This window comes from Oncorhynchus masou, chromosome 20, assembly GCF_036934945.1.
Source record: "Oncorhynchus masou masou isolate Uvic2021 chromosome 20, UVic_Omas_1.1, whole genome shotgun sequence".
NCBI lineage: Eukaryota > Metazoa > Chordata > Actinopteri > Salmoniformes > Salmonidae > Oncorhynchus > Oncorhynchus masou.
This window is the reverse complement of record NC_088231.1, coordinates 30,432,539-30,459,800: the sequence shown is the minus strand read 5'-3', so window position 1 is coordinate 30,459,800 and position 27,262 is coordinate 30,432,539. Positions and strand designations below refer to the sequence as shown.

The 27,262-nt window shown below is 43.9% G+C and overlaps 2 protein-coding genes across 2 annotated transcripts in view; one reads left to right on the top strand and one right to left on the bottom strand.

Annotated features, from left to right (window-relative positions):
• Positions 1-1,305: 1,305 nt before the first annotated feature.
• LOC135507241 (transmembrane protein 144-like) lies at positions 1,306-14,924 on the top strand. Its single transcript, XM_064926837.1, has 11 exons — positions 1,306-1,660; positions 1,743-1,898; positions 2,449-2,571; positions 4,768-4,867; positions 4,970-5,050; positions 6,406-6,490; positions 6,607-6,683; positions 7,428-7,546; positions 11,534-11,631; positions 12,189-12,242; positions 14,373-14,924. Exons 1-11 carry the CDS (start codon positions 1,573-1,575, stop codon positions 14,454-14,456), a joined length of 1,065 nt encoding a protein of 354 aa, XP_064782909.1. The 5' UTR covers positions 1,306-1,572; the 3' UTR covers positions 14,457-14,924.
• A 3,172-nt stretch (positions 14,925-18,096) lies between these two features.
• The window catches only part of LOC135507238 (phosphomannomutase 2-like), a 36,624-nt gene continuing 27,458 nt past the window's right edge, over positions 18,097-27,262 (bottom strand). Inside the window, exons 3-8 of the mRNA XM_064926834.1 lie at positions 24,589-24,665; positions 24,384-24,475; positions 24,132-24,231; positions 23,988-24,063; positions 23,716-23,831; positions 18,097-18,565 (exon numbers count right to left, since the gene is read on the bottom strand). Coding sequence (XP_064782906.1) covers positions 18,461-18,565; positions 23,716-23,831; positions 23,988-24,063; positions 24,132-24,231; positions 24,384-24,475; positions 24,589-24,665 — 566 coding nt within the window. The 3' untranslated portion in view covers positions 18,097-18,460. The remainder of the gene's footprint in view (positions 18,566-23,715; positions 23,832-23,987; positions 24,064-24,131; positions 24,232-24,383; positions 24,476-24,588; positions 24,666-27,262) is intronic.

Below are 27,262 nucleotides of genomic sequence, written 5' to 3'. Positions count from 1 at the left end.
ATCAGCAACGCATCACAGAATCAGCGACCTCAGGATCAGCGACCTCAGCTGACTCCCACCTGGAAAACAGAAGTGGGGGACTGACTCAAAAGTCATAACAACTGTTGCTGAGGGAACATGCAGCACCACGATCCTACATGTTGGAAGTTCAACATGGGTCTGTCCACAGGAACAGATATCACCTCATCTATATGGATGGACCTGAGAACAACAAAGCTGCACAAGAGAAGATTCAAGTGTCTTCACCAGTCCGACACATCTCATTGCCAGAACTACCAACAAGGTCATCCTGGATGTACCTGCTACACCCAGAACAAGGTCAGAACCACCAACACCCAAGGTCAGAACCACCAACACCCAAGGTCAGAACCACCAACACCCAAGGTCATCCTGGAGGTACCTGCTACACCCAGAACAAGGTCAGAACCACCAACACCCAAGGTCAGAACCATCAACACCCAAGGTCAGAACCACCAACACCCAAGGTCAGAACCACCAACACCCAAGGTCAGAACCACCAACACCCAAGGTCAGAACCACCAACACCCAAGGTCATCCTGGATGTACCTGCTCAGAATAATCCCTTGAGGTCTGCTGAGTCAAAATCAGAATAATCCCTTGAGGTCTGCTGAGACAAAGGCAGTCTATTCTTTGTTCTGTGAAAAGGAGAGGTGTGGTGTTATTTGCATATTGCAACCTGATTGGTCATATGCTAATGAGGGCCTGTGAGAAAGTCGGGACTGATATGTAAGCCTGTTAACCTCAGACCTTATTCCAAAACCCTATTCTTTCCCCATAGGGATGGCTGAACGAAAAAGAGGTCATTTATATCCAGGTTTCAGGACTACAAACTGGCAAACTCTACTGTGGCAAAATTGATTCCTGTTTCAGTCATATCTTTGGTTAGGTTTGCGTGGGTCAAACAAAAACACCCTAATGATTGGTTGACAATAGATCCTCCCACAATGCAGCGATGGCTTCAGGGTCAACTGCAGAAACTTGCAGCCGACTGCAGTCAGAACTTCATGATCTTTGATCACATGATTTTTGTAAAGTTCATGCAGTCAATATGTAGGTGCAAGTCGGACAATTTTTATTCCCATAATGCAACACACTTTAAAAGACTGTGACCAACATGGTGGTGACCACCTTTGATAAAAGTAATCTCCTCGAACGCGCCCAGTAAGTAGACCCAGAGCCAGCTGTTCCCTCTCTTGCGTGAGGATGACAGATATTATGGAGGAACCAGGAGCTCACACGGGAAAAGCAGAAAGAGGAAACTTACACTGACAGGAACATTGACAACAAAACAATTATCCAATGGTAAAACGGCCTGAGTAAAACTCTTATTTATCCACCATCTTTGGGGTTAATATTGCCCAGCGGTGCAAAACGAACTGCACGGTGGTCATGTGATGTACACGGAAGTGTAACTCCTCCGCACCGCAGTTGTCAGTACCTTGCAGAGTTGTAGAACCGGTCTACACCGTTAACGTCTAAGTAGTATATTGAAACAGCTGGTTAATGTAGCCTAGGTTAGTAGTCAGCTCGTATCTAGTCGTCTCTGCGGTCATGTTATTGTTGAGTGTTAGCAGTGTATGTCTGCTCCTAGCGACACTACAGGCGGTACAATGTGACGCCGAATTGAACACATCTACAGGTTTGTTACTGTAGGTCTCTTGTCATTTCCTACGGGTCTGTATGGGCTACTACTGTGTCAGACCAGTTTGTGCTTGTTTCAGGTGAGAATACCGGACAACTCGGGAAGTATTCGGTGCAGTTCGTGACTAACTCGTCCAACGGCACCGACCTAACCTATGGCTTCGTCTCGTGCGGGGTGGCCGTTCTGTTTTACGGTTCTAACTTTGTCCCCGTGAAGAAGATACCCACCGGAGACGGTAAGGACGAAGCGAGACATGTATAATGAGTTCAACGCCTTCAGAACTAACGTTAGCTAGTTTACTCAACGTGTTAACCGGGGACCGGTTAAACGGCTTTAAAAGACGACACTTGGTTTATTCCTGGTGTTTCGTGGGTCTGGTAACTTGACATTGTTTAACCTTCTTTCCTGTACGATTACATGTTATGTGTTCTGAACTTTCCACTTCCCGAGGCTTTCCAAACGCAACTTTCCTTATTGTGTAATACTTATCGATCACTGATTGATTAGGCTACGTCATCACTAATCAATGATGCTGTTTAGTAAGAAAGGCAGGGCCACATTCATTTGCCAAACCAAGAAATACCATGAATAGAGCTCATGTGATTCCTTATTATACATTGTGTCCCCCCCCACACACAGCCTATTTATATCTGAACATTTCCAAAACACTGTGTCCTGCTGAATGCACCCCAAGTGTGTCCAACTCCCCTTTGCTACCGCTGTTGGCAGTGTGGTACTGCAGGTGTATGTGACCAATAACATTTGATTCGTTGTGTGTGTTGCAGGTCTGTTCTTCCAGTGGGTGCTGTGTGCAGCAGTCTGGAGCGTATCTCTGGTGGTCAACATTATTCTGGGGTCTCCCACCTTCTGGCCGCTAGCCATGCTGGGGGGGGCCATCTGGGCTACAGGTCAGTATACCTCTAGCCATGCTGGGGGGGGCATCTGGGCTACAGGTCAGTATACCTCTAGCCATGCTGGGGGGGGGGCATCTGGGCTACAGGTCAGTATACCTCTAGCCATGCTGGGGGGCATCTGGGCTACAGGTCAGTATACCTCTAGCCATGCTGTGGGGGGGCATCTGGGCTACAGGTCAGTATACCTCTAGCCATGCTGGGGGCATCTGGGCTACAGGTCAGTATACCTCTAGCCATGCTGGGGGGGCATCTGGGCTACAGGTCAGTATACCTCTAGCCATGCTGGGGGGGGGCATCTGGGCTACAGGTCAGTATACCTCTAGCCATGCTGGGGGGGGGGCATCTGGGCTACAGGTCAGTATACCTCTAGCCATGCTGGGGGGGGCATCTGGGCTACAGGTCAGTATACCTCTAGCCATGCTGGGGGGGCATCTGGGCTACAGGTCAGTATACCTCTAGCCATGCTGGGGGGGGGGCATCTGGGCTACAGGTCAGTATACCTCTAGCCATGCTGGGGGCATCTGGGCTACAGGTCAGTATACCTCTAGCCATGCTGGGGGCATCTGGGCTACAGGTCAGTATACCTCTAGCCATGCTGGGGGGGGCATCTGGGCTACAGGTCAGTATACCTCTAGCCATGCTGGGGGGGGGCATCTGGGCTACAGGTCAGTATACCTCTAGCCATGCTGGGGGGCATCTGGGCTACAGGTCAGTATACCTCTAGCCATGCTGGGGGGGGCATCTGGGCTACAGGTCAGTATACCTCTAGCCATGCTGGGGGGGGCATCTGGGCTACAGGTCAGTATACCTCTAGCCATGCTGGGGGGGGGGGCATCTGGGCTACAGGTCAGTATACCTCTAGCCATGCTGGGGGGGCATCTGGGCTACAGGTCAGTATACCTCTAGCCATGCTGGGGGCATCTGGGCTACAGGTCAGTATACCTCTAGCCATGCCATCTGGGCTACAGGTCAGTGCTAGCCATGCTGGGGGGGGGCATCTGGGCTACAGGTCAGTATACCTCTAGCCATGCTGGGGGCATCTGGGCTACAGGTCAGTATACCTCTAGCCATGCTGGGGGGCATCTGGGCTACAGGTCAGTATACCTCTAGCCATGCTAGCCATGGGGGGGGGCATCTGGGCTACAGGTCAGTATACCTCTAGCCATGCTGGGGGGGGGGGCATCTGGGCTACAGGTCAGTATACCTCTAGCCATGCTGGGGGGGGGGGGGCATCTGGGCTACAGGTCAGTATACCTCTAGCCATGCTGGGGGGGGCATCTGGGCTACAGGTCAGTATACCTCTAGCCATGCTGGGGGGGCATCTGGGCTACAGGTCAGGTCAGTATACCTCTAGCCATGCTGGGGGGCATCTGGGCTACAGGTCAGTATACCTCTAGCCATGCTGGGGGGGGCATCTGGGCTACAGGTCAGTATACCTCTAGCCATGCTGGGGGGGGGGCATCTGGGCTACAGGTCAGTATACCTCTAGCCATGCTGGGGGGGGGGGGGGGGCCATGCTGGGGGCATCTGGGCTACAGGTCAGTATACCTCTAGCCATGCTGGGGGGGGGCATCTGGGCTACAGGTCAGTATACCTCTAGCCATGCTGGGGGGGGGGCATCTGGGCTACAGGTCAGTATACCTCTAGCCATGCTGGGGGGGGGGCATCTGGGCTACAGGTCAGTATACCTCTAGCCATGCTGGGGGGGGGGGGCATCTGGGCTACAGGTCAGTATACCTCTAGCCATGCTGGGGGGCATCTGGGGGGAATCTGGGCTACAGGTCAGTATACCTCTAGCCATGCTGGGGGGGGCATCTGGGCTACAGGTCAGTATACCTCTAGCCATGCTGGGGGGGGCATCTGGGCTACAGGTCAGTATACCTCTAGCCATGCTGGGGGGGGGGCATCTGGGCTACAGGTCAGTATACCTCTAGCCATGCTGGGGGGGGGGGGGAATCTGGGCTACAGGTCAGTATACCTCTAGCCATGCTGGGGGGGGGGCATCTGGGCTACAGGTCAGTATACCTCTAGCCATGCTGGGGGGGGCATCTGGGCTACAGGTCAGTATACCTCTAGCCATGCTGGGGGGGGGGCATCTGGGCTACAGGTCAGTATACCTCTAGCCATGCTGGGGGGGGCCCTCTGGGCTACAGGTAAGTATTTATTTAATCTGTGTGTTTGTGTGTGTAGGTAACATCACGGTGGTCCCCATAGTGAAAACCATCGGTCTGGGTCTGGGCCTCCTCATCTGGGCCTCTTTCAACCTCCTCATTGGTTGGGCAAGCTCCAGGTACGCTCTAGCCATGCTGGGGGGGCACACACACCAGCCAAACCTAGAGATACACACACACACCTCACGCACCCTTACAATACACTGTGTGTGTATCTCTAGGTTTGGCTGGTTTGGGATCGATGCTGAGGAAGTTTCTAACCCAACACTCAACTACTGTGGAGCAGGATGCTGTCTGCTCAGGTAATGAGGGGTGTTTTTGTGGTGGTGGGGCGTATACCTCTAGCGGGGGAGTATAACAGGGTGTGTAACGCCATGCTGGAGGGGTGTGTAACGTGGAGGGGTGTGTAACGTGGAGGGGTGTGTAACGTGGAGGGGTGTGTAACAGGGTGTATGGTGGTGTGTAACTAACAGGGTGTTTGGTGTGTAACAGGGTGTTTGGTGTGTAACAGGGTGTTTGGTGGTGTGTAACAGGGTGTTTGGTGGTGTGTAACAGGGTGTGTAACAGGGTGTGTAGTATGTAACATGGTGTGTAACAGGGTGTGTAGTATGTAAGTGTGTGTAACAGGGTGTGTAGTATGTAACATGGTGTGTAACAGGGTGTGTAGTATGTAACATGGTGTGTAACAGGGTGTGTAGTATGGTGTGTAACAGGGTGTAGTATGGTGGTGTGTAACAGGGTGTGTAGTATGTAACATGGTGTGTAACAGGGTGTTGGTAACATGGTGTGTAACAGGTGTGTGTATGTAACAGGGTGTGTGTTGGTGTGTGTATGTAACAGGGTGTGTAACAGGGTGTGTAGTATGGTGTGTGTAACAGGGTGTGTAGTATGTAACATGTGTGTAACAGGTGTGTGTGTAACAGGGTGTGTAGTATGTAACATGGTGTGTAACAGGGTGTGTAGTATGTAACAGTGTGTGTAACAGGGTGTGTAGTATGTAACATGGTGTGTAACAGGGTGTGTAGTATGTAACATGGTGTGTAGTATGTAACAGTGTGTGTAACGGTGTGTAGTATGTAACAGGGTGTAACAGGGTGTGTAGTGTGTAACAGGGTGTGTGTGTAACAGGGTGTAACATGGTGTGTAGTATGTGGTGTGTAACAGGGTGTGTAGTATGTAACATGGTGTGTAACAGGGTGTGTAGTATGTAACAGTGGTGTGTAACAGGGTGTGTAGTATGTAACATGGTGTGTAACAGGGTGTGTAGTATGTAACATGGTGTGTAACAGGGTGTGTAGTATGTAACATGGTGTGTAACAGGGTGTGTAGTATGTAACAGTGTGTGTAACAGGGTGTGTGTGTAACAGGTGTGTGTAACAGGGTGTGTAGTATGTAACATGGTGTGTAACAGTGTGTAGTATGTAACAGGGTGTGTAACAGGGTGTGTGTATGTGTGTGTAACAGGCGTGTAGTATGTAACAGTGGTGTGTAACAGGTGTGTGTATGTAACATGGTGTGTAGTGTAACAGGGTGTGTAGTATGTAACATGGTGTGTAACAGGGTGTGTAGTATGTAACAGTGTGTGTAACAGGGTGTGTAGTATGTAACAGGGTGTGTAGTATGTAACATGGTGTGTAACACTGCTCTCTCTCCTCAGTGCTGTGATCTTCTTCTTTGTGAAGAGTGATGTTCACAGTCAGACCTCCAGACCAGAAGAGGAGGAGCCACTACTCATAGACGGCGTGAGACACACTGCTGTTCCTAGCCTGAGTCGCTCTACAACAGTCTGGAGCAGATTTTAATAGTGTGTGTGTCTGTGTGTGTCTGTCTGTGTGTGTCTGTCTGTGTGTGTCTGTAGTGTTTAAATTCAGATGGTGGGACGTCGTCTGATGACTCGTGGGTCGACACACTGAGACCGCGGACCAAACGACTGGTGTACGTATCTCATCTTAACATAGGCTCGACACGCTTAACATTTGCAGAGCGGGAGGCTTGCACTGCTTGAGCAGAAAATCACTGCCTCGAACAAGAGGATAAAGGGAAGCAAGTCCCCACAGCAATGTTCCAACACCTATTGGAAAGCCTTCCCAGAAGAGTGGAGGCTGTTATAGCAGCAATGTTCCAACATCTAGTGGAAAGCCTTCCCAGAAGAGTGGAGGCTGTTATAGCAGCAATGTTCCAACATCTAGTGGAAAGCCTTCCCAGAAGAGTGGAGGCTGTTATAGCAGCAATGTTCCTACATCTAGTGGAAAGCCTTCCCAGAAGAGTGGAGGCTGTTATAGCAGCAATGTTCCAACATCTAGTGGAAAGCCTTCCCAGAAGAGTGGAGGCTGTTATAGCAGCAATGTTCCAACATCTAGTGGAAAGCCTTCCCAGAAGAGTGGAGGCTGTTATAGCAGCAATGTTCCTACATCTAGTGGAAAGCCTTCCCAGAGGAGTGGAGGCTGTTATAGCAGCTCCATATTAATACCTGTGAATTTGGAATGAGATGTCAGACAGGCAGGTGTCCACATACCAGCTTTTCATTTCTCAGCTGTGTTTTCTAATCTCTCTCCCTCCAGTGGTTCTCTCCTAGCTGTGTTTTCTAAACTCTCTCCCCCTCTCTCTCCCTCCAGTGGTTCTCTCCTAGCTGTGTTTTCTAATCTCTCTCCCCCTCTCTCTCTCCCCCTCTCCCTCCAGTGGTTCTCTCCTAGCTGTGGCAGCAGGTTTGTTGTACGGTACCTCTTTTGTTCCAGTTCTCTACATTAAGAACCACGCAGCACATCATGACAGCCACTTCACCGGGGCAAGCCAGTTTGGTACGTCACAGCTGCATTACCCATCTCTCCCCTTCACAGCTGCATTACCCGTCTCGGCTGCCTTACCCGTCTCTCCCCTTCACGGCTGCCTTACCCGTCTCTCCCCTTCACGGCTGCCTTACCCGTCTCTCCCCTTCACGGCTGCCTTCCCCGTCTCTCCCCTTCACGGCTGCCTTACCCGTCTCTCCCCTTCACGGCTGCCTTACCCGTCTCTCCCCTTCACGGCTGCCTTACCCGTCTCTCCCCTTCACGGCTGCCTTACCCGTCTCTCCCCTTCACGGCTGCCTTACCCGTCTCTCCCCTTCACGGCTGCCTTACCCGTCTCTCCCCTTCACGGCTGCCTTACCCGTCTCTCCCCTTCACGGCTGCCTTACCCGTCTCTCCCCTTCACGGCTGCCTTACCCGTCTCTCCCCTTCACGGCTGCCTTACCCGTCTCTCCCCTTCACGGCTGCCTTACCCGTCTCTCCCCTTCACGGCTGCTCTCTCGAGAGAGAGATTGTCTTTTGTTTTTGGGCAGAATTATTTGAGATTTTAGTTGTTATTGTTGGAGGTGCGTCTTGGTTAGTTTAGTGCCTAATCTTGCCTAATGAGGGCCCGCCTTGATCAGAGCATTATCTTCTTCTTCACATTGAGTTGCATGGTTTGTAAATGGCTTTAAGCTATATGACCGCCATCTAGTGGCCACAATACATTTGTCAAAAGATTCAGTTCATGGCTCCAGCACTGCAGGTGGCGGTAAATCACCAATATTAGCTTTGCACTTTTTCAAACATCAAAAGAGGAAGAAAATGTACTACTTTCAAATGGAGGTACAACGTTACAATCTCTATGGTGCCACCAAAACGGCAGGGATACGTTGTGATCTCTATACCTCTCTATGGTTCCACCATAACGGCATAGATACAATGTTGTGATCTCTATATATCTCTATGGTGCCACCATAATGGCAGAGATACTTTGTGATCTCTATACATCTCTATGGTGCCACCATGATGGCAGAGATACGTTGTGATCTCTATATATCTCTATGGTGCCACCATAATGGCAGAGATAGATTGATCTCTATATATCTCTATGGTGCCACCATAATGGCAGGGATACGTTGTGAGTTATATATCTCTATCTCCAGCAGCACCTGGCTGATAGTTTGATGCCTAATCTCTGCCTAATAGGATCTGGACCCTATTGCACCAGTTCAGTGATATTCTGAGCACGGTCTCTTCTCTGATCTAGCTGCGCTGCCATGAAGAACACACCTAGAGTCTACCCTAGAGCAATAGACTACCTGTGTTTACACACACACACCTAGAGTCTACCCTAGAGCAATACTACCTGGTACACACAGCACACCTAGAGTCTACCATAAAGCAATACTACCGGGTACACACACACCTAGAGTCTACCCTAGAGCAATACTACCTGGTACACACACACACCTAGAGTCTACCCTAGAGCAATACTACCTGGTACACACACACACCTAGAGTCTACCCTAGAGCAATACTACCTGGTACACACACCTAGAGTCTACCCTAGAGCAATACTACCTGGTACACACACACACCTAGAGTCTACCCTAGAGCAATACTACCTGGTACACACACACACACACCTAGAGTCTACCCTAGAGCAATACTACCTGGTACACACACACACCTAGAGTCTACCCTAGAGAGCAATAGACTACCTGGTACTACCACACACACCTAGAGTCTACCCTAGAGCAATATACCTGGTACACACACACACCTAGTCTACCCTAGAGCAATACTACCTGGTACACACACACACCTAGAGTCTACCCTAGAGCAATACTACCTGGTACACACACACACCTAGAGTCTACCCTAGAGCAATACTACCTGGTACACACACACACCTAGAGTCTACCCTAGAGCAATACTACCTGGTACACACACACACACCTAGAGTCTACCCTAGAGCAATACTACCTGGTACACACACACACCTAGAGTCTACCCTAGAGCAATACTACCTGGTACACACACACACACCTAGAGTCTACCCTAGAGCAATACTACCTGGTACACACACACACACACACACCTAGAGTCTACCCTAGAGCAATACTACCTGGTACACACACACACCTAGAGTCTACCCTAGAGCAATACTACCTGGTACACATGCACACCTAGAGTCTACCCTAGAGCAATGCACACACACACACACCTAGAGTCTACCATAGAGCAATACTACCGGGTACACACACACACACCTAGAGTCTACCCTAGAGCAATACTACCTGGTACACACACACACACACACCTAGAGTCTACCCTAGAGCAATACTACCTGGTACACACACACCTAGAGTCTACCCTAGAGCAATACTACCTGGTACACACACACACACCTAGAGTCTACCCTAGAGCAATACTACCTGGTACACACACCTAGAGTCTACCCTAGAGCAATACTACCTGGTACACACACCTAGAGTCTACCCTAAAGCAATACTACCTGGTACACACACACACCTAGAGTCTACCCTAGAGCAATACTACCTGGTACACACACACACACCTAGAGTCTACCCTAGAGCAATACACCTACACACACACACCTAGAGTCTACCCTAGAGCAATACTACCTGGTACACACACACACCTAGAGTCTACCCTAGAGCAATACTACCTGGTACACACACACACACACCTAGAGTCTACCCTAGAGCAATACTACCTGGTACACACACACACCTAGAGTCTACCCTAGAGCAATACTACCTGGTACACATGCACACCTAGAGTCTACCCTAGAGCAATACTACCTGGTACACACACACACACACCTAGAGTCTACCATAGAGCAATACTACCGGGTACACACACACACACCTAGAGTCTACCCTAGAGCAATACTACCTGGTACACACACACACACACACACACACACACACACACACACACACACACACACCTACTACCCAGCAATACTACCTGGTACACACACACCTAGAGTCTACCCTAGAGCAATACTACACACACACCTAGAGTCTACCCTAGAGCAATACTACCTGGTACACACACACACCTAGAGTCTACCCTAGAGCAATACTACCTGGTACACACACACACCTAGAGTCTACCCTAGAGCAATACTACCTGGTACACACACACACCTAGAGTCTACCCTAGAGCAATACTACCTGGTACACACACACACCTAGAGTCTACCCTAGAGCAATACTACCTGGTACACACACACACCTAGAGTCTACCCTAGAGCAATACTACCTGGTACACACACACACCTAGAGTCTACCCTAGAGCAATACTACCTGGTACACACACACACCTAGAGTCTACCCTAGAGCAATACTACCTGGTACACACACACACCTAGAGTCTACCCTAGAGCAATACTACCTGGTACACACACACACCTAGAGTCTACCCTAGAGCAATACTACCTGGTACACACACCTAGAGCAATAGTCTACCCTAGAGCAATAACCTGGTACTACCCTAGAGCAATACTTACACCTAGAGTCTACCCTAGAGCAATACTACCTGGTACACACACACCTAGAGTCTACCCTAGAGGCACACCTGAGTCTACCATAGGCAATACTACCTGGTACACACACACACCTAGAGTCTGCTAGAGCAATACTACCTGGTACACACACACACCTAGAGTCTACCTAGAGCAATACTACCTGGTACACACACACACCAGTCTACCCTAGAGCAATACTACCTGGTACACACACGGTGAGTATTAACCCTAGAGCAATACTACCTGGTACATACACACCTAGAGTCTACCCTAGAGCAATACTACCTGGTACACACACACCTAGTCTACCCTAGAGCAATACTACCTGGTACACACACACACCTAGAGTCTACCCTAGAGCAATACTACCTGGTACACACACACACACCTAGAGTCTACCCTAGAGCAATACTACCTGGTTAGATTGTTGGGTTATTTACACTGTGTGTATTTTCGTCCAGGCTTTGTCTCTGGGGTGATGTGGGGTATTGCTACCTGCTGCTGGTTTCTGGCCAACACCTACCTGAGTGCTGTGGTCAGTTTCCCCATAATAACCACGGTGAGTATTAATACTACAGCAATACTGTGTTAATACTACAGCGGTACTGTGTTAATACTACAGCAGTACTATATTAATACTACGGCGGTACTATATTAATACTACAGCAATACTGTGTTAATACTACAGCAATACTGTGTTAATACTACAGCAATACTGTGTTAATACTACAGCAGTACTGTGTTAATACTACAGCGGTACTGTGTCAATACTGCAGCGGTACTGTGTTAATACTACAGCAATGCTGTGTTAATACTACAGCAATACTGTGTTAATACTACAGCAATACTGTGTTAATACTACAGCAATGCTGTGTTAATACTACAGCAATGCTGTGTTAATACTACAGCAATGCTGTGTTAATACTACAGCAATGCTGTGTCAATACTACAGCGGTACTGCACTGTGTCGACGCTGCGGCTGTATTTTACCTTTATTTAACTAGGCAAGTCAGTTCGGGGGTTTGAACTTGCAACCTTCCGGTTACTAGTCCAACGCTCTAACCACTAGGCTACCCTGAAGCCCCACTTTACTGTGTTAAGTGTGTGTCTCTGTAGGGTCCTGGTCTGATTGCAGCTCTTTGGGGAGTGGTGGTCTTTAAGGAGGTTAAGGTAGGTAACCGTTCTATTCAAAAATGTTACCACATATATTACCAAAGCAAACTTATAGAAACATGTTAACCTTTTTTACTTGTGAGTTACAAATATCTCAAACGCATTAAGGCACACCTATTAATTGAAATGCATTCCTGGTGACTAACTCATGAAGCTGGTTGAGAGAATGCCAAGAGTGTGCAATGCTGTCATCAAGGCAAAGGGTGGCTATTTGAAGAATCTCAAATAAACAAATCAAAATATATTTTATATAACACTTTTTTGGTTACTACATGATTCCATGTGTTATTTCATAGTTTTGATCTTCACTATTATATTGCAATGTAGATAATAGTCCACATAAATAAAACCCCTGCATGAGTCGGTGTCCAACCTGTTGACTGGTGTCAGACCTAACAACATGCACGCATTGTGGTACTAACTACGCAATTCTCTGTCCATGTACTGATTTTTATAAAAAATAAATCCACTGAGTAAATCTAACATCCCGATTCTCGAGCTGCAACACACAGGCATGGAGATGAATCCATTACTATTAGACGTAGCTAGCCGGTGTCTGCCCCTCACCCTGTTTGTTGTGATGCTGAGTTTGTGTCAACAGACATGGAGATGAATCCATTACTATTAGACGTAGCTAGCCGGTGTCTGCCCCTCACCCTGTTTGTTGTGATGCTGAGTTTGTGTCAACAGACATGGAGATGAATCCATTACTATTAGACGTAGCTAGCCGGTGTCTGCCCCTCCTGTTTGTTGTGATGCTGAGTTTGTGTCAACAGACATGGAGATGAATCCATTACTATTAGACGTAGCTACCCGGTGTCTGCCCCTCCTGTTTGTTGTGATGCTGTTTACCGACTGTCAGCTGTATGTGAAGACATGGACAAATCTAAAAAAGCTAACATTAGAGAACATTAGATGGACATTCAGTGGGCTCTAAAGTGCAAGCAGTTCACTCACATTTGCTAGTGAAAGAAATTAAATGCAAATACGAAAAATAACTGGTCTTATTTGTGCGAGTGTGAAATGCATTGAATTCTGCGTCCCATTAGTTGTATTTTTCCCGTAACATTACGAGGATCACGCAACCTGATAGACTGTAATTATGATTCATGTCACAAAAAAACATTACAAAAGTATAATAAAAAATACATCTAAACATCTTGGCATTAAATGGAGTGGGGAGTTTAGAAGACTGCGCGATGAAGAATGAGTGTCCGGTATTAGCTATAGAGGCAAAGCTTCTAAAATGCCTTTACACTAGATTTGAGATTTGATCAATTTCGAAAATGTGAAATGATTTATGAGATTCTGGCCTGTGATGTCACAGAGAAGCGTTCTTTAGATCCTGGCCTGTGTCACAGAGAAGCGTTCTTTAGATCCTGGCCTGTGATGTCACAGAGAAGCGTTCTTTAGATCCTGGCCTGTGATGTCACAGAGAAGCGTTCTTTAGATCCTGGCCTGTGATGTCACAGATCATATAAACAGTTTTCACATGGAGACACTGGTTTGGTGCTGGAGATGATGAATATGAGGTTGAGAAGTTGGATAAACGCTGACTGTACTATATTTTGTAAATAATAGACTACGTGGTTGGGACGACGCCCACTAGTCATTTATATAAAGACTAACCCATTTTATTAGGTTGCTGGACTTCTTAAGTCCTTGGCCTTCCAACCTCACTTGTTTTCTTTGGTGCAAATAAAACGGATCAAAACAATGAGCTGATGAGACGCGATTTCAGTGGGCCGTAGAAAAACTTCTCTCACAGGACACTGTTCATGACACATGAGATCTCATATCAAACACTAGGCTAGTAAATACGTCAATAGGACAACCGACTTCAATACCAGTTGCTGAAAACAGCTGGTCAAATGAGAAACATGGGAGGATTTTATTTAACTAGGCAAGTCAATTAAGAACAAATTAAAGGAATGAGAAGGAGAAGTGAATGTTCACCTCCTTAGGTCCTCAGATGCTGCAACCTTCAGAGGTGTCCTACATCTTTACTACCTGTCCATCTAGTATTACCCCTTAGAATGCCCTTCTAGCCAATCAGAATTGAATAGTATTCAACAATGCCGCGGTATATGGTCAATTGCTTAAATGACCTCTCCTTTAGATCCTCAGGGTTGGTGTAACTTCCTCATCCTGGGCATGGCGTTCTCATTGGTTCTCGCTGGAGCCCTGCTGACAGCCTTCTCCAAGGTGTGACACACCTGGTCTAAGGCATTATGACTTTCCGCCAGACACTCAGGGAACCAGGATGAGGATGGTTACTGTACTCCGAAAGGGAACTGTCTTTTAACTGATACACTTTTCACCTAGTTTAACTAGAAATTATTTCCATAGTCTCTTAATATTTTAATGTTTGATAAAATTATTTGTCTATTTCCATGAATTCATCTCAAAGGGATACTATTTTTTATGAAGTTATCTAATGTGATACCAGTGGATGAAGAGGTTTATTAACTGTAGAGTCAATACTTCCTGTTGATCTGGCCATCCAATGTACGGGACATTGCAAGTCAACCTGCAAAGTAAACACTTGACTAAATGACTAAACTAGAAAAAGGTACATTTGTTGAAGAAAATGTGTGGGCTTTCAGCTCTATGAAAGGTTTTGTAGCCTACCATAGCCATTTGATATGTTGAATAATTATATAAAAGGCGTTGTTGGGTTCTGAGAATATGAAATATACTTATGTCACTGAGGGAGGGTAATGTGTCAGGATATGTCAGGATATGTACATTATGCCTGAGGGTAATGTATAACGTAGAGGGTAATGTAACGTTTACATTATGTCAGGATATGTCACTGAGGGTAATGCATAACGTTTACATTATGGCAGGATATGTCACTGAGGGTAATGTATAACGTTTGCATTGTCAGGATATGTCAGAGGGACAGAGGGTAATGTATAACGTTATGTCACTGAGGGTAATGTATATTGTTTACATTATGTCAGGATATGTCACTGAGGGTAATGCATAACATTTACATTATGTCAGGATATGTCACTGAGGGTAATGCATAACGTTTACATTGTCAGGATATGTCAGAGGGACAGAGGGTAATGTATAACGTTATGTCAGGATATGTCACTGAGGGTAATGCATAACGTTTACATTATGTCGGAGGGAGGGTAACTAGAAATTTACATTATGTCAGGATATGTCACTGAGGGTAATGTATATGTTTAATTCCATTTCAGGATATGTCAAAGTTTACATTGTCATGAGGGTTTACATTATGTCAGGATATGTCACTGAGGGTAATGCATAACGTTTACATTATGTCAGGATGTCACTGAGGGTAATGCATAACGTTTACATTATGTCAGGATATGTCACTGAGGGTAATGCATAACGTTTACATTATGTCAGGATATGTCACTGAGGGTAATGCATAACATTTACATTATGTCAGGATATGTCACTGAGGGTAATGCATAACGTTTACATTGTCAGGATATGTCAGAGGGACAGAGGGTAATGTATAACGTTCACTGAGGGTAATGTATAATGTTTATGTCAGGATATGTCACTGAGGGTAATGCATAACGTTTACATTATGTCAGGATATGTCACTGAGGGTAATGTATAACGTTTACATTATGTCAGGATATGTCACTGAGGGTAATGCATAACGTTTACATTATGTCAGGATATGAGAGGGTAATGTATAACGTTATGTCAGGATATGTCGGAGGGAGGGTAATGTATAACGTTATGTCAGGATATGTCACTGAGGGTGATGTATAACGTTTACGTTATGTCAGGATATGTCACAACGTTTACATTATGTCACTGAGGGTAATGCATAATGTTTACATTATGTCATGTCACTGGGGGTAATGCATAACGTTTACATTGTCAGGATATGTCACTGAGGGTAATGCATAACGTTTACATTGTCAGGATATGTCACTGAGGGTAATGCATAACGTTTACATTATGTCAGGATGTCACTGAGGGTAATGCATAACGTTTACATTATGTCAGGATATGTCAGAGGGACAGAGGGTAATGTATAATGTTTACATTATGTCAGGATATGTCACTGAGGGTAATGCATAACGTTTACATTGTCAGGATATGTCACTGAGGGTAATGCATAACGTTTACATTATGTCAGGATGTCACTGAGGGTAATGCATAACGTTTACATTATGTCAGGATGTCACTGGGGGTAATGCATAACGTTTACATTGTCAGGCTATGTCACTGAGGGTAATGCATAACGTTTACATTGTCAGGATATGTCACTGAGGGTAATGCATAACGTTTACATTGTCAGGATATGTCACTGAGGGTAATGCATAACGTTTACATTGTCAGGATATGTCACTGAGGGTAATGCATAACGTTTACATTATGTCAGGATATGTCACTGAGGGTAATGCATAACATTTACATTATGTCAGGATATGTCACTGAGGGTAATGCATAACGTTTACATTATGTCAGGATATGTCACTGAGGGTAATGCATAACGTTTACATTATGTCAGGATATGTCACTGAGGGTAATGCATAACGTTTACATTATGTCAGGATATGTCACTGAGGGTAATGCATAACGTTTACATTATGTCAGGATATGTCACTGAGGGTAATGCATAACGTTTACATTGTCAGGATATGTCACTGAGGGTAATGCATAACGTTTACATTATGTCAGGATATGTCACTGAGGGTAATGCATAACGTTTACATTATGTCAGGATATGTCACTGAGGGTAATGCATAACGTTTACATTGTCAGGATATGTCACTGAGGGTAATGCATAACGTTTACATTATGTCAGGATATGTCACTGAGGGTAATGCATAACGTTTACATTATGTCAGGATATGTCACTGAGGGTAATGCATAACGTTTACATTATGTCAGGATATGTCACTGAGGGTAATGCATAACGTTTACATTATGTCAGGATATGTCACTGAGGGTAATGCATAATGTTTACATTGTCAGGATATGTCACTGAGGGTAATGCATAACGTTTACATTATGTCAGGATATGTCACTGAGGGTAATGCATAACGTTTACATTATGTCAGGATATGTCACTGAGGGTAATGCATAACGTTTACATTATGTCAGGATGTCACTGAGGGTAATGCATAACGTTTACATTGTCAGGATATGTCACTGAGGGTAATGCTAGATGTCGAAACAGAACAATTAACCAGATGAATACAGGACCCATCAAGTTAGCCAGGTGTGATTACAGCCATCTATTGTATTTCATGAACATGTCTAGACAATGTTTTTACCTTGAGTTTTTCCTTATTGTAGGTGACCACTTTTAGTCTGTGGGTTAGTTTGTGGTTGTTCACTACACTACTCACTCTGTTTAGCACATGGCCTCATATGTGAATCCTTAAAGAGATGCGTAAGAGGGTGTAGACAAAGAGCTCTCCAGTAGGTACCAAAACATTAAAGGGACATTTTCTAAAAAGTGGGGTTACAAGTTGATCAACTTTCAAAGCAGAATTAATTCCCCATTGTTCCTCAACTGTAGTGTATGATGTACCATTTTCTAGCTCAGTCTCTACATTTATCCAATGTACACAACACAATTTCAAACGTTGCTACATAAGACCGAATCGGGGAGGTCGGTCACATTTGTTAACCATCCGATAACATTGAGTTTACCACAAGTCACCGGCTTCATTAATAAGTGCATCAATGACGTCGTCCCCAGTGACTGTACGTACATATCCCAACCAGAAGCCATGAAACACATCCACAATGATTGGTCCTGTTCATTAGAGAACACTGTTTCAAAACATGTTTCAACCAGGGCAATAACTGTAAACTAAAAATAATAATACTAGTCTAAATATTAATTTTAGGAGGGGTTTTCAATCAGATTTATTTATAAAGCCCTTTTTACAACAGCCGATACAACAAAGTGATACACAGAAACCCAGCCTAAAACCCCAAACAATGTCAATATAGTTTAACCAATAGCAGTTTTTCATGGTTCCAGGAAGTGGATAAAGTTAATGTGCAGAAAGACACTGTTGGAAGAAGCTTCATTTTCCATAGTTCCCAGCGGTCAAAACCATTCGTTTACTAAACAGGGGTGTCACCACAGCGGTGTTGTATGCATCAGGGAACTCCCAGATGAATTCCATAAAACTAACGATCACATGGAAGGGCAGGACGTCTCTTTGGCACTTCAGACATCTGATTACTGCTGTGTGTCAGTTGAAGAACAGGTCTTGACAGATACGTTGTGTATCTTCAGGGCAGGTGACTTCATGTCCGATGGTTCTGGGATCTGCATAGATCTCATAGTCGTTTCCCCCCTAAAGCAGTGTCAACATTAATATATCATGTAGTTTCCCCCCTAAAGCAGTGTCAACATTAATATATCATATAGTTTCCCCCTAAAGCAGTGTCAACATTAATATATCATGTAGTTTCCCCCTAAAGCAGTGTCAACACTAATATATCATGTAGTTTCCCCTAAAGCAGTGTCAACATTAATATATCATGTAGTTTCCCCCTAAAGCAGTGTCAACAATATATCATGTAGTTTCCCCCTAAAGCAGTGTCAACATTAATATATCATGTAGTTTCCCCCTAAAGCAGTGTCAACATTAATATATCATATAGTTTCCCCCTAAAGCAGTGTCAACATTAATATATCATATAGTTTCCCCCTAAAGCAGTGTCAACATTAATATATCATATAGTTTCCCCCTAAAGCAGTGTCAACATTAATATATCATATAGTTTCCCCCTAAAGCAGTGTCAACATTAATATATCATGTAGTTTGAACCTAAAGCAGTGTCAACATTAATATATCATGTAGTTTCCCCCTAAAGCAGTGTCAACATTAATATATCATATAGTTTCCCCCTAAAGCAGTGTCAACATTAATATATCATGTAGTTTGAACCTAAAGCAGTGTCAACATTAATATCATATAGTTTCCCCCTAAAGCAGTGTCAACATTAATATATCATGTAGTTTCCCCCTAAAGCAGTGTCAACATTAATATATCATATAGTTTCCCCCTAAAGCAGTGTCAACATTAATATATCATGTAGTTTCCCCCTAAAGCAGTGTCAACATTAATATATCATATAGTTTCCCCCTAAAGCAGTGTCAACAATATATCATGTAGTTTCCCCCTAAAGCAGTGTCAACATTAATATATCATGTAGTTTGAACCTAAAGCAGTGTCAACATTAATATATCATATAGTTTGAACCTAAAGCAGTGTCAACATTAATATATCATATAGTTTCCCCCTAAAGCAGTGTCAACAATATATCATGTAGTTTCCCCCTAAAGCAGTGTCAACATTAATATATCATGTAGTTTCCCCCTAAAGCAGTGTCAACATTAATATATCATATAGTTTCCCCCTAAAGCAGTGTCAACAATATATCATGTAGTTTCCCCCTAAAGCAGTGTCAACATTAATATATCATATAGTTTCCCCCTAAAGCAGTGTCAACAATATATCATGTAGTTTCCCCTAAAGCAGTGTCAACATTAATATATCATGTAGTTTCCCCCTAAAGCAGTGTCAACATTAATATATCATGTAGTTTGAACCTAAAGCAGTGTCAACATTAATATATCATATAGTTTCCCCCCTAAAGCAGTGTCAACATTAATATATCATGTAGTTTCCCCCCTAAAGCAGTGTCAACATTAATATATCATATAGTTTCCCCCTAAAGCAGTGTCAACATTAATATATCATATAGTTTCCCCCTAAAGCAGTGTCAACATTAATATATCATATAGTTTCCCCCTCTAAAGCAGTGTCAACATTAATATATCATGTAGTTTGAACCTAAAGCAGTGTCAACATTAATATATCATATAGTTTGAACCTAAAGCAGTGTCAACATTAATATATCATGTAGTTTGAACCTAAAGCAGTGTCAACATTAATATATCATATAGTTTCCCCCCTAAAGCAGTGTCAACATTAATATATCATATAGTTTCCCCCTAAAGCAGTGTCAACGTTAATATATCATGTAGTTTGAACCTAAAGCAGTGTCAACATTAATATATCATATAGTTTTCCCCCTAAAGCAGTGTCAACATTAATATATCATGTAGTTTGAACCTAAAGCAGTGTCAACATTAATATATCATATAGTTTCCCCCCTAAAGCAGTGTCAACATTAATATATCATGTAGTTTCCCCCCTAAAGCAGTGTCAACATTAATATATCATATAGTTTCCCCCCTAAAGCAGTGTCAACATTAATATATCATGTAGTTTCCCCCTAAAGCAGTGTCAACATTAATATCATATAGTTTCCCCCTAAAGCAGTGTCAACATTAATATATCATGTAGTTTCCCCCTAAAGCAGTGTCAACATTAATATATCATATAGTTTCCCCCTAAAGCAGTGTCAACATTAATATATCATGTAGTTTCCCCCTAAAGCAGTGTCAACATTAATATATCATGTAGTTTCCCCCTAAAGCAGTGTCAACATTAATATATCATGTAGTTTCCCCCTAAAGCAGTGTCAACATTAATATATCATGTAGTTTCCCCCTAAAGCAGTGTCAACATTAATATATCATATAGTTTCCCCCTAAAGCAGTGTCAACATTAATATATCATGTAGTTTCCCCCTAAAGCAGTGTCAACATTAATATATCATATAGTTTCCCCCTAAAGCAGTGTCAACATTAATATATCATATAGTTTCCCCCTAAAGCAGTGTCAACGTTAATATATCATGTAGTTTGAACCTAAAGCAGTGTCAACATTAATATATCATATAGTTTTCCCCCTAAAGCAGTGTCAACATTAATATATCATGTAGTTTGAACCTAAAGCAGTGTCAACATTAATATATCATATAGTTTCCCCCTAAAGCAGTGTCAACATTAATATATCATATAGTTTCCCCCTAAAGCAGTGTCAACATTAATATATCATATAGTTTCCCCCTAAAGCAGTGTCAACATTAATATATCATGTAGTTTCCCCCTAAAGCAGTGTCAACATTAATATCATATAGTTTCCCCCCTAAAGCAGTGTCAACATTAATATATCATGTAGTTTCCCCCCTAAAGCAGTGTCAACATTAATATATCATATAGTTTCCCCCCTAAAGCAGTGTCAACATTAATATATCATGTAGTTTCCCCCCTAAAGCAGTGTCAACATTAATATATCATGTAGTTTCCCCCCTAAAGCAGTGTCAACATTAATATATCATGTAGTTTCCCCCCTAAAGCAGTGTCAACATTAATATATCATGTAGTTTCCCCCTAAAGCAGTGTCAACATTAATATATCATATAGTTTCCCCCTAAAGCAGTGTCAACATTAATATATCATGTAGTTTCCCCCTAAAGCAGTGTCAACATTAATATATCATATAGTTTCCCCCTAAAGCAGTGTCAACAATAATATATCATGTAGTTTGAACCTAAAGCAGTGTCAACATTAATATATCATATAGTTTGAACCTAAAGCAGTGTCAACATTAATATATCATGTAGTTTGAACCTAAAGCAGTGTCAACATTAATATATCATGTAGTTTCCCCCCTAAAGCAGTGTCAACATTAATATATCATATAGTTTCCCCCCTAAAGCAGTGTCAACATTAATATATCATGTAGTTTGAACCTAAAGCAGTGTCAACATTAATATATCATATAGTTTCCCCCTAAAGCAGTGTCAACATTAATATATCATGTAGTTTGAACCTAAAGCAGTGTCAACATTAATATATCATGTAGTTTCCCCCTAAAGCAGTGTCAACATTAATATATCATGTAGTTTGAACCTAAAGCAGTGTCAACATTAATATATCATGTAGTTTCCCCCTAAAGCAGTGTCAACATTAATATATCATGTAGTTTGAACCTAAAGCAGTGTCAACATTAATATATCATGTAGTTTCCCCCTAAAGCAGTGTCAACATTAATATATCATGTAGTTTGAACCTAAAGCAGTGTCAACATTAATATATCATGTAGTTTCCCCCTAAAGCAGTGTCAACATTAATATATCATATAGTTTCCCCCTAAAGCAGTGTCAACATTAATATATCATGTAGTTTGAACCTAAAGCAGTGTCAACATTAATATATCATATAGTTTCCCCCTAAAGCAGTGTCAACATTAATATATCATGTAGTTTGAACCTAAAGCAGTGTCAACATTAATATATCATGTAGTTTCCCCCCTAAAGCAGTGTCAACATTAATATATCATATAGTTTCCCCCCTAAAGCAGTGTCAACATTAATATATCATATAGTTTCCCCCCTAAAGCAGTGTCAACATTAATATATCATATAGTTTCCCCCCTAAAGCAGTGTCAACATTAATATATCATATAGTTTGAACCTAAAGCAGTGTCAACATTAATATCATATACTGTAGTTTCCTAAATAAAGCTATAACACGGTCGTCGTCGTAAAGCCATAACACGGTTGTCGTCGTCGTAAAGCCATGACGCGGTTGTCGTTAAGCCATGACGCGTCGTGCCGTAGGTCGTGACGGTCGTCGTCGTAAAGCATGTGACGTGTCGTCAGTAAAGCTTTGTCGCCGTAAAGCTGTGACGCTGTCGTCGTCGTAAAGCTGTTCGCCGTAAAGCTGTGACGCCGTCGTCGTAAAGCCATGACGCCGTCGTCCGTAAAGCTGTGACGCGGTCGCCGTCGTCGTAAAGCTGTGACGCGGTCGTCGCTCGTCGCAGCTGTGACGCGGGTCGCCGCCGTAAAGCCATGCGTGACGCGGTCGCCGCCGTCGTAAAGCCATGACGCGTCGCCGTCGTAAAGCCGTGGACGTCGCCGCCGTAAGAAAGCCATGACGCGATTCGTCGTCAGCCATGACGCGGTCGTCGTCAAGCAGCGACATGACGCGGTCGCCGTAAAGCCATGACGCGGCGCGTCGTCGTAAAGCCGTGACGCGGTCGCCGTAAAGCCGTGACGCGGTCGCCGTGCCGCCGTGACGCGTCGTTCAAGGCCGCCGTGACGCGGTCGCGTCGTCACGCCGTGACGCGGTCGTCAGTAAAGCCATGACGCGGTCGTCGTCAAGCCGTGACGCGGTCGCCGCTGCCGTAAAGCCGTGACGCGGTGGATCGTCGATCAAGCCGTGACGCGGTCGTCGTCAAGCCGTGACGCGGTCGTCGTCAAGCCGTGACGCGGTCGTCGTCGTCCAGCGTGACGCGGTCGTCGTGAAAAGCCGTGACGCGGTCGTCGTCAAGCCGCAACGCGGTCGTCGCAAGCCGTAACGCGGTCGTCGTCAGAAAGCCGTAACGCGGTCGTCGTCAAGCCGTAAAGCTATAACGCGGTTGTCGTCGTCGTAAAGCTATAACGCGGTTGTCGTCGCGTAAAGCCGTCGTAAAGCTATAACGCGGTTGTCGTCGTCGTAAAGCTATAACGCGGCCGTCGTCATAATAAAGCGATAACACGGTTGCTGTCATAACACGGTTGTCGTCATCATAAAGCTACTTACAGGTTTAGTTTTGTCTCCAAAGAAGTGTATGGTTTTATAGGAGTCTTTCTCTACCAGGCCCAGACAGTAACGCTTGTCCCAGCCCTCTGGGAACACATCAAAACTGATCTGACCACCTGCAGAGTTGGAGCGAGGAAGAGTGGGAGGCAGGGAGGGAGAGAAGGAGATTAGAGGTCAGACTCACCTATAGAGAAGTGCTTAAGGTTAGAGGTCAAACTCACTTATAGAGAATTCCTTGGGGTTCAAGGTCAGGGTTTAGAGGTCAGACTCACCTATAGAGAAGGTCAGTCCTTTGCCTTTAAACTCCTCTTGAAGAACGGCAACAAACTTCTCTCTGATTCGTTCTTTCTGTTGAGAGACAGCGGTCAATCAAAGTGACCTAACGACACAGACAGACAGACATCATCCCTCCATACCTGGTCCAGCTGGTAGAACTCTATCCTCTCCTCCTGACTACAGCTCCGCCCGACCGGTGACACGTTCAACATTCCATTACGGAACTCTATAAACGTCCCCCTGAGGAGACACAGACAGACAGAGGTGGGGTGAGCATGTGTGAGAGAGACAGGGTGAGTGTGTGTGAGAGAGAGTGTGTACCTCTTCCTGGGTAGTGTAATCTAGGCCAGGTAGTTGAGACAGACAGAGATGGTGTGAGAGAGAGAGCGTACCTCTTCCTGGGTAGTGTAATCTTGGCCAGGTAGTTGAGACAGAAGTTGATGAAGTCTTGAAGAAGATCCTCCCCCATGTACGCCTGGATACTCTGAAACAACCAATCACAGCCCTGGATCCTCTGAAACAACCAGTGACTACAACATGTCCATCTTGGTCAATAAACCACATGGGAGCATCAAAGGTTAGAGCTCAGGGTCTCACCTGTATTGCTACCAGCTGTCCATTCTGATAGGCCACCAATCCGTTTTCAGCAAACAGATAGTCCACCTTCTCGACCACTACGACACACAAATGCCCACATTACTACACAGTGTGTGTGTATGTATTGTGGTAAACTATTTAATATAGTAAACTATTGACTAACTAAAACACACCCGTTGTGAATGACTCATTAATGCAGTAAAGATCAATGATGGTTTGTAAGTCGCTCTGGAGAAGAGCGTCTGCCAAATGACTTAAATGTTTAGTGTGTGTGTGTCACGACCTTTACAGAGAAGAGCTGAGAAGGTCAGAGCAGCTAAATACAACCTGACAGATCAGTTGACTCACTCTCTCTCACACACACACACAGTGTAGATTCGCTGATCTTGATTCCATAGTGAGAAGTTATTGGTTGATTAATTTATATTTATTTTTTATTTTACCTTTATTTAACTTGGCAAGTCAGTTAAGAACAAATTCTTATTTTCAATGATGGACTAGGAACAGTGGGTTAACTGCCTGTTCAGGGGCAGAACGACAGATTTGTACCTTGTCAGCTCGGGGATTTGAACTTGCAACCTTCCGATTACTAGTCCAACACTCTAACCACGAGGCTACCCTGCCGCCCCACATTATGATAAACTGGTTAGTTTGGGTCCTGAATGCGGCTGAAACATTCGGAAAGTATTCAGACATCTTGACTTTCTCCACATCTTGTTATGTTACAGTCTTACACTAAACTTGTGATGTTCGATGGGGTTCAAGTCCGGGGTCGTTGTCCTGTTGGAAGGTGAACCTTCTCCCCAGTCTGAGGTCCTGAGCACCCTGGAGCAGGTTTTCATCAAGGAACTCTCTCTACTTTGCTCCGTTCATCTTTCCCTTGATCCTGACTAGTCTCCCAGTCCCTGCCACTGAAAAACATCCCCACACCATGATGCTGCCACCACCATGCTTCACCGTAGGGATGGTGCCAGGTTTCCTACAGACATGGTGCTTGGCATTCAGGCCAAAGAGTTCAATCTTGAATTCATCAGACCTGAGAATCTTGTTTCTCGTGGTCAGAGTCCTTTAGGTGTCTTTTGTTAAACTCCAAGCGGGCTGTCATGTGCCTTTTACTGAGGAGTGGCTTCCGTCTGGCCACTCTACCATAAAGGCCTGATTGGTGGAGTAAACTGGCTAGTTTAACAGCATTCCAGACGTGTTTACAGTATATCAGACACCATTATTCGTTAAACTAGTACTCCAATGAAAAAAAATACTATTTTCAGAACACAAGGCTGGAAAAACCATGTGCTTATGTATCTATATGCCAACAGCACACAACATTGCATAACACAGTTAATGTCGGAAGTTTACATATACCGCAGCCAAATATAAACTCAGTTTTTCACAATTCCTGATATTTAATACTAGTAAAAATTCTCTGTCTTAGGTCAGTTAGGATCACCACTTTATTTTAAGACTGTGAAATGTCAGAATAATAGTAGAGATAATTATTTATTTATTTCATCACATTCCCAGTGAGTCAGAAGTTTACATACACTCAATTAGTATTTGGTAGCATTGCCTTTAAATTGTTTAACTTGGGTCAAATGTTTCGGGTAGCCTTCCACAAGCTTCCCACAATAAGTTGAGTGAATTTTGGCCCATTCCTCCTGAAAGAGCTGGTGTAACTGAGTCAGGTTTGTAGGCCACCATGCTTGCACACGCTTTTTCAGTTCTGACCACAAACTTTCTAGAGGATTGAGGTCAGGGCTTTGTGATGGCCACTCCAATACCTTGACTTTGATGCCCCTTTTGGAAGTATGCTTGGGTTCATTGTCCATTTGGAAGACCCATTTGCGACCAAGCTTTAACTTCCTGACTGATGTCTTGAGATATTGCTTCAATATATACACAGAATTTTCCATCCTCATGATGCCATCTATTTTGTTAAGTGCATCAGTCCCTCCTACAGCAAAGCACCGGCACAACATGATGCTGCCACCCCCATGCTTCACAGTTGGGACGAGGTTCTTCGGCTTTTATTTCTGTATTTATAGGCATTTATTCCTGTAATTATGGGCTTTTATTTCTGTATTTATAGACATTTATTCCTGTAATTATAGGCTTTTATTTCTGTATTTATAGGCATTTATTCCTGCAATTATGGGCTTTTATTTCTGTTTTTATAGGCTTTTATTTCTGTTTTTATGGGCTTTTATTTCTGTTTTTATAGGCATTTATTCCTGTAATTATAGGCATTTATTCCTGTAATTATGGGCTTTTATTCTGTTTTTATAGGCTTTTATTTCTGTTTTTATGGGCTTTTATTTCTGTTTTTATAGGCATTTATTCCTGTAATTATAGGCTTTTATTTCTGTATTTATAGGCATTTATTCCTGTAATTATGGGCTTTTATTTCTGTATTTATAGGCATTTATTCCTGTAATTATGGGCTTTTATTTCTGTTTTTATAGGCATTTATTCCTGTAATTATGGGCTTTTATTTCTGTTTTTATAGGCATTTATTCCTGCAATTATGGGCTTTTATTTCTGTTTTTATAGGCATTTATTCCTGCAATTATAGGCTTTTATTTCTGTATTTATAGGCATTTATTCCTGTAATTATAGGCATTTATTTCTGTAATTATAGGCATTTATTTCTGTAATTATAGGCATTTATTCCTGTAAT

Bases quoted from the DNA above. Each gene is read 5' to 3' on its own strand.
- LOC135507241 (XM_064926837.1), top strand. From the start codon at position 1,573: ATGTTATTGTTGAGTGTTAGCAGTGTATGTCTGCTCCTAGCGACACTA. The intron at 2,572-4,767 runs GTCAGTATACCT...TTGTGTGTGTAG, and splicing joins GGGGGCCATCTGGGCTACAG to GTAACATCACGGTGGTCCCC. The intron at 4,868-4,969 runs GTACGCTCTAGC...GTGTATCTCTAG, and splicing joins ATTGGTTGGGCAAGCTCCAG to GTTTGGCTGGTTTGGGATCG.